This window comes from Eleginops maclovinus, chromosome 19 (genome assembly GCF_036324505.1).
Source record: "Eleginops maclovinus isolate JMC-PN-2008 ecotype Puerto Natales chromosome 19, JC_Emac_rtc_rv5, whole genome shotgun sequence".
In the NCBI taxonomy this organism is placed as follows: Eukaryota; Metazoa; Chordata; class Actinopteri; order Perciformes; family Eleginopidae; genus Eleginops; species Eleginops maclovinus.
In genome coordinates this window covers 12,300,531-12,308,053 of record NC_086367.1, presented here as the reverse complement: position 1 = coordinate 12,308,053, position 7,523 = coordinate 12,300,531, and the positions used below count along the sequence as shown (strand labels likewise).

The following is a 7,523-nucleotide window of genomic DNA, read 5'->3' as shown; positions in this document are numbered from 1 at the left end:
GCAGGCCTCATTGCTCCTTGAAACCACATCTGAGTCTGGATGTGGCAATTAATTGTTTGAGCCTCTGCTTTTATCCAAACCACATTGGAAAATGGAAGCCCCAAGTGCCAACAGTGGATGCTGTTCCAGTAAAGTGGTGTACTAGTAGGTTTTCTTCAGAAAAACATCCCTCGCTCACTGGATGGATGTCATTTTTTCTGCAGTAAAAGGGTTTGCAAGAAAACACCATAACATGCCTGCCATTATATACAGTGCTTCTTCGTTGCTAAGAGTTACAAAAGAAGAAAGAAAAGTCCCTGACATTTCCCCTGTCACCCGTGGCAACTGCTTAGAGCATGCTTCTCAGTGAAAGGTGAATTCCTCTGGGTGCAGGGCCCGTCGCTCGCCCCTCTCCTGCCCAGATGCTTAGAATGAAAAATCTGTGCCTCCTGAAGCAAACATATTGTTATTCCCATATGGGTTTGTTTCAGCATGCAAATGTAGCTTCATAAGTTGCTGTTGTTTAGTATTAACATAATATTTTCACTCAAAGTAGGCTTCGTCACAATTTTGAACTTTTTATCTCCCCTATAGGATCGCCCACCATAGTCTTTCAACAAATGTATAGGAGAAAAAGCAGTTGATAATCAATATAACAACAATATCAATGCAAGATCTTTGATCCCATCCCACAATTTTTGTCAGCAGGTGGACTTTGGCTCAGTTTTAACTTTAACATTTTCATTTATGTTGAGCCCGGTAATACTTGTTGTTCATGTTATGTCTTAAAAGTAAAGTTTACCCTTGACCTTTAAAACAGTGGTTCACTACAGTAAGTGGCGGTTCTACATGAAATTACACCCAGGGCGAGATCCCCTCCGCGCCAATTTGCCAATTCCCCACACAGTGATATGACAGATAGAAAACCGCTTCGCGGCCCAGATGATTTTTTTTTTTTTTTAAGTGCTCACTTGTGCCGCCCCCCACCAAATGCCGCCCCCCACCAAATGCCGCCCCCCACCATATGCCACCCCGGGCGTCTGCCCGCTTCGCCCATGTCCAAAACCGCTACTGACTACAGTCTTTTTTAACCTTTCAATCTGAACCTTGTAGTGAGTTTTTGTTTGTAAACTTCCAAATTTTGAAAATCAAATCAAGTTTTTTTATGCAAAACACCGGGTGATGCAGCACATGGCCGTGGCTAATGCATAGCTCACCTGCGACATAGCCCTGGTCAATATCTTTGCAGCTTTCCCAGTAAATCAGATATTAGAGTTCATCCTTAATGGAACTGATCCTCTGTACCTCTATTATAGGATAAGACATTAGATGCTTTCACAAATCTCAGCATGAAAAGAATATGCCTAAAAATGTTTGGTGTGGGTAGCTAAAGGCCATATTGGTTTTTCCTCCGTGCTATGGAGCTTAGTTTTTGCCTGAAAAATGATAAAACACATCACTGACTCACTGTTGCATTGGTTTACATGTTGCTTCATTATCATGACCTTAGGCATGGTTTATTTCAAGTCAACCCCACATGCAAGCCTTTTCAAACAATGTGTTATAAGCCTGCATGGAGAAGCAGTTTCCATCCTCTATCTGTGTCTACACAAAATGCATTCAGGCACAGTATTGATTTCATTGATCAATCAGTGTAGTAACATGCATAGAAAGGAAGAAAATAAACGTAAAGAACTGCATTTTAGCGTGTATAGCATATTTAAAAGCATTGCCAGTATGCAGCATGTATTGACGACTGCATAGATTAAATTATATATGTTGCTTTAGTCTCACATGAGATGGATGACTGGAAAACGTGGCTGAAGCTCCTCCTTTAAAGTTGAAAGACACCAAATGTGTATTAATCCACTGCTGAAAATAGTCTTAAAGATTTAAACTATTAACCCTGGTTTGAGTAACATTTGTTAAAAACTACAATGCCCAGGTGAACTGTTAAATAACAGATCTCTTTTTTTATTGAAGCTATGCATACATCTTTGGTATGAACCAATGGGTTTGAGCAACGGCAGAGTATTGAGACATAGGCTAGTGCATTGTTTCTGTCTTTTCCTGATATTGACAATTAGAAATATATATATATAACCCATGCCTGGTTGCTCTTCAAGTTGGAAGTGGCAGACTGCTTATTCTCACTGTTGTGGTTGTTGCTTGGCTGGCTTTGTTGCAGACCCCAGTAGTGATCAGATCAAAACCTCATAAGCCTCAGCCCTTACGCATAGTCACTGTCCACAGTGTGATCTAGGATGAGTGAGGGACTGAGTAATGCTCCGCTTCCTTTCTCCTTCCTCCAAAACAAATGTGCAGACACACACACACACACACACACACACACACACACACACACACACACACACACACACACACACACACACACACACACACACACACAACTCTGGACCATCACTTAACAGTTGCCATGACAACGTTCAATACCCCTTCATTCCAAAACACATTGCAGACTTTCTAAAAATAATGTGTGTTGGTCTTTTCTCACAGACTCCTCACAAGACCACGACAGGCTTAAGAGCAAATCCTCGTGCACTACAAGGTAAGACTGTAGAAATATAGTGGCTGAATTAGGAATTACCAAACACTTGTTGTAGTTTAATTAATCGGCTGAATTCCATTGTAATATAACCATTTCTTGGTGACCTAAGAGGTTGGGGTCAGTCTCTATGAAGCCGAGTGACTAGACAGCTGTGGCTCAGGCTGAAGGGAGACATGCAGCATGGAGCCAATACATACAGACTCTCAGTGGGAGAGTGAGGATGCTGGGAGAGCAAAGACAGATTAAGGCCATGTCAGCCACTGCTCCAACAGCAGAACAGACAGCCAGCTCATGGATGTGACTTTAACAATGATACACGCAAATTGTATATATGGGATAAATGAGCCCTGTGCATTCGGATAACTCATTACAACAACCCTCCCTTCTGCACTTCTCTCATTACTGCGGTATCGCTTCACCTATGGGACACACACGGATCTAGCAGGAACACACACAAACGTCTATAAGGATTTCATTCGTTTTGGAAGAGATATTAACAGACCACATTGCAAAAACTGAAATGTCAATTTGTTTCATTCTTAACAATTTAGTGAAAATCGGTAAACAATCTTGCTGTGACATTGTGCAGTTGTATGAGTAAGTGGGCTGATGTGCCTGAAGTTGCCCTCGTCTCAGTAGCCAAGGGCGATGAGCCGTTTGGTGCTTGGATCTTATGTAACACTAGGGGATGGGCTCTCAGTGGGAAGCAAATCAGGCTTGGTGTGATTGATTTCAAACGCTGACCATTGTGTTCTGAGCATCATCAGTCTGTGACAAACAACCTGAGTGCAAGAGAAAAACACACTGAGCTTGTTTAGCAGTAAAATATCCATAGAGATGACTTTATTTAGTCCCAAATAAGCACACAACATGTTTTTGTAATGTAGGATAGAACCCATTTTACAAAGAGTGCGTGCTTGCATTAACTCAAATAATACTGTGCGTTTTTGGTTGAAGGATAACTAGGTGAAGTCATCGCTGTTCAATAGCAGCTGATAATGATGAGGTAGACAGTGATACAACCATTATGTACAGAGCTGGGTGTTAACATGCCAGTTATCAGTTATGCCTGCTAAAAAAGACCTAATGTCAGGTAAAACAGAAACATGGAGAACAACCTGCATAGGCCTGGGTACTGATGAGATTATAAATACATCACATACACAGTCAGTTAAATAACACGACACACGTGGGCTAGAAATTACAGACTGATCAGACTACGCAGGGATTAAATATTTCAATAGTTAACTCTGCTTTGATTGCACATTTTCAAGGTGATAACATCTATATATATTACTTTGACTGAATGAAACCCAATTAAAGCAGAACATTTTGGGTTCATTAACTAGAAATCCACACTATGTATTACATTTTGAGGGTATACTGTATATATCATTTGAACAAAAATCAATTCTCTTTAACAACACATAGATTTCAGAATATAAAAATAAACTTTATAGATGTAAACTCAGACTAAAGCGATAATAACCACATATCAGCAGCTTGGATTTACAGTTGTATGGTGTTATTATCTAATACTTGGCGCACTGTTGCTAAGTTACTTGGCATTATGACCATGAATGTCAATAACAGCTGAGGATGATACATACAGTGTTATGGCAGTGATAATAATAACACACACATATTACACTCTGTCGACATTTAGTATCTTGACATTATTTGTAATGTGTTAATAAGGAAAAATAATAATCTTCAATAAAGTCTTTGTTTCATCATCCAAAATAAATATTTACTTCCATGTAGGAGCACTCTTCATCTCTTCACCTCTAAAGTGGAGGTGATACTATGTAGCCACAACACAGTTAATAAGCATTACTGAAATAAGCAACTACAGTACAAGAAAACTACTTTACACTAACAATGACTGGAAAAAGCCAAGGAACAAAGATGTTATAATTATTGTACTCCAAAGTAAAGAGTAAACATAACAGTCTATAATTTAGAGATTAACAGTCAGCTGAAGCCTATTGAAATGATCACAACCTCTACCGAGGAGAGCCTCACACACCGTGTTGATGCCTTAACAGTCGTAGATCTCAGAAGAGAGCTATCAGAGAGTATAACAGTTCTTGTCAGTATCTATTGAATATCATTTCTAATCAATAAATATTAGATAACAGAGTCACACACAAAAGTAGGTGTAAAGGTGTATAATATCGATAGAAAACACAGTAGTGATTATGATTAAGGTGATAGGATGTTCTTATTAAAAATCACATTGCTTTGTCCCAAAACGTTGAGCATGTTTTGTAAAGTTTCACTGTGTTCCAGTTAGATAGAGCTGCCGTGCTGTAACCATCACAGTTTGAGTAGTGTGTGATGCCTAAAAATAATGTCTAGTGTTTTACAATTGTGCAACTCTTTTAAGATACACCACAAAGACCACTACAGCCACTGTTATTCGAGTAGACATATCAAAGCCATTATATACAAAGAGACTCAACAGTTATCCTTGTTGCTGTTTCTCAGTTTGAGGCGCTCTGATTACAGGTCCAGACTTAGAAGAACCAAACACCTCACAGCTGTACAGCAGCATTGTCTGGTAGCTAAACATCCACAGCAAAGAAAGAAACCCTGCGTTTGGTCGATCCAATTGTAACCACACCATACATTCGCTACAGTATGCAACCTCACTCAGAGCAAATGTACAGCAGCCAAAGCCACAATGTTGCAAGTTACACAACCTTTTTCCATGGCAACCATGTTGAGTGATTTGACGGCAACTGCTCAGCAGCCCCCCCGCTGTGCGCTTCAGTCGGCCTTGTCCTCCCCGTTCTTGGCCCACCCTTGGCTCATGGCGGCTACCACAATGCTGTACAAGTTGAGCCAGGCTTGACGCAGCGGTGCCGTGTAGGCCTGGCCCAGACTGCACTGCAGCATGTAGAGAAGGGACTCACCCACCTCCTGAAAAAGACAAAAACAAACAAATTAGTGGAAAAGAACTATTTTTTTCCCAGCTCAGTGACATGTGAAATTGCTAATTTTTATTCAAAGTTGCAATATGAAATGTTGGTCCTACAGCAAATGACTCTGTGTTGACTCCCACTGCCTGGTGCTTTCTCCCAAGGTTGAGCAGAAAGTCCTCCAAGGAGGGAAGGTCATCCAGATGGCTGACTGCTGCATCGATCACAAGCATCACCTGCACAGATACATGCAAATACACACAGCGAAAGAGCTTTAAACCAGGCACAAGTAGAAACTGTATAGTGGTAGTGGTGACTGCGGTGAACCGAGCTCACCTTGGTAACATGTTCCAGAAACTCCGGGCTGGAGAGGCAATCTTGTGTGGAGCCACAGTTTGTAGTGTAGTGGAAAAGAGTGAGGAGCTCAGGGTCCAGCTCAAATAGTCTGCCACAGACAAATACCACACTATTCTGCAGGTGTATGCACACGGCATGGGATGCAAAACGTCCACACAAACACACAATCCATCTATAAATCATACAGCCACAGTTCTCTCCGGCTAGTCTCTGTTTTAGCGGCAGCTGTCTCAAAGTAAATTGTGGATTATTGCAGTCTGTCGCCAAGCAACAAGTCAAGCTTCCGGTCCGCACATGGTGAAAGTGTGGAGCTTCAACCTCTCTCCACAACTGTGTTACATATTCATATATTTTTAACACCACAGCTATAAAGTAACAAGACAAAAAACAGCAAGATATTTGTGTTATTCGAATGAATGCTAATGAATTAAGGATGACAGCACAGAGAAATAATGACTTCATTTATTAGTCACTTTACTGCTTAACTCCAATGAATCATGATGACGTGTGTAAAAGATTACCTGGAAAACATGACGACACCATGAGGAACTTTGTTCTTGCCCAGGCTCTCCCAGCTGCCTCGTATCAGCTCCTTGTCTTTCTCTGACAGCTTCTCCATCCTCCCTCAGGCTCAAAACAGGAGGCAAGTTCTTCTAGAGAGGAAACACACAACTCTTCTACAGGACAAGAAGACTCAGTTTGAGGAAAGCCATAACATTTGAGGTAATCCAGAGACGAAACCTCTGCCAACCCACCTGGAAAACAAAGTGTAGCATCAAGTGAGTTTAACAAAGCTGGTATGTTGGTTCCACATATAAACAGGGGGACGCAACTATAGGAGACAGGATGCCTCTGCTCGAGATGCACAAACATACTGTACCTTCTTGAAGTCAGTCTTCCCTCTGAACTTCTACTGGTGTACCCGGGCTGAGGGGTCTCTCTGGTTGAGTGTGAGTATGTGAGTGTGTTTGTGTGTGCAGACAGCAGCCTTGCCTGACACTCTGGTGCACTTGCTCTCTTTTTCCCCAGCCCCACGGTGCAGTCAGGGAGGCAAGTTCTGCCACGCTCTTATCTGTCACACTGGCTGCTATCTCTCTCCCCTTCCCGTTTGCCTCTTGATATGCTCTCTCTCCAGCACTGGGGATATTATTCATGCCACTGAAGGAGAAAAAGAGGGATCTCTCTCTTCTGCCTCTGAGAGGCTGCAGTGAGCCACAGCTCCTCCTGCAGGTGAACTGAGGACTGAAGTGTACAGAGACTATACATGAGGACAACTCTGCAATATACCAAATACTTAGTCTTTGCACTGTTCCTTTAAAATAAAGAGAATGCAAATAAACAAGAAGATAAACAACAGGAAAAACAACAACAGAAGTATTTCATGCAGTGTGTTTTAAGGCAGGTGAATGTAAAAGCTCAGTATAAGGAGGTTTGAACCCAAAAGCACAACTTTGAGAACAAGCTGGGGAAACATAATGTTTGAATTCACAATATGTCTAAAACTCCAGGAGTCAGAGAAAAAAGCAGGTCAAGGAAGCAAAAAATTAATCTGGTGGGAAATTATAGAAAATACAAGAATGTAAATGCTGTACAGTAATACAGTAAATGAATGAATTTTTATTTCAACAATCAATTTGTATAACTGAGAGGATCAGAACAGAAGCACTGAATACCCTTTACACACTGATTCATTT

General features: G+C 41.2%; 1 protein-coding gene across 3 annotated transcripts; it reads right to left on the bottom strand.

The window, feature by feature from the left end:
• Positions 1-3,463: 3,463 nt before the first annotated feature.
• ngb (neuroglobin) lies at positions 3,464-7,225 on the bottom strand. Of its 3 annotated transcripts, none has more exons than XM_063909263.1 (5): positions 6,710-7,225; positions 6,351-6,584; positions 5,809-5,917; positions 5,589-5,708; positions 3,464-5,473 (listed from the first exon to the last, which is right to left on the bottom strand). In XM_063909263.1, exons 2-5 carry the CDS (start codon positions 6,446-6,448, stop codon positions 5,321-5,323), a joined length of 480 nt encoding a protein of 159 aa, XP_063765333.1. In that variant the 5' UTR covers positions 6,449-6,584; positions 6,710-7,225; the 3' UTR covers positions 3,464-5,320. The 3 variants fall into 3 exon arrangements, with proteins under 3 accessions (XP_063765333.1, XP_063765334.1, XP_063765335.1); XM_063909264.1 differs by having other exon boundaries at positions 6,351-6,506; XM_063909265.1 differs by having other exon boundaries at positions 6,351-6,482.
• Between the last annotated feature and the right edge of the window lie 298 nt (positions 7,226-7,523).

Coding starts and splice junctions, on each gene's coding strand:
- ngb (XM_063909263.1), bottom strand. CDS start 6,448: ATGGAGAAGCTGTCAGAGAAAGACAAGGAGCTGATACGAGGCAGCTGG. Junction 5,918..6,350: donor GGTGTCGTCATGTTTTCCAG/GTAATCTTTTAC, acceptor TGTCTGTGGCAG/ACTATTTGAGCTGGACCCTG. Junction 5,709..5,808: donor TTCTGGAACATGTTACCAAG/GTGAGCTCGGTT, acceptor GTATCTGTGCAG/GTGATGCTTGTGATCGATGC.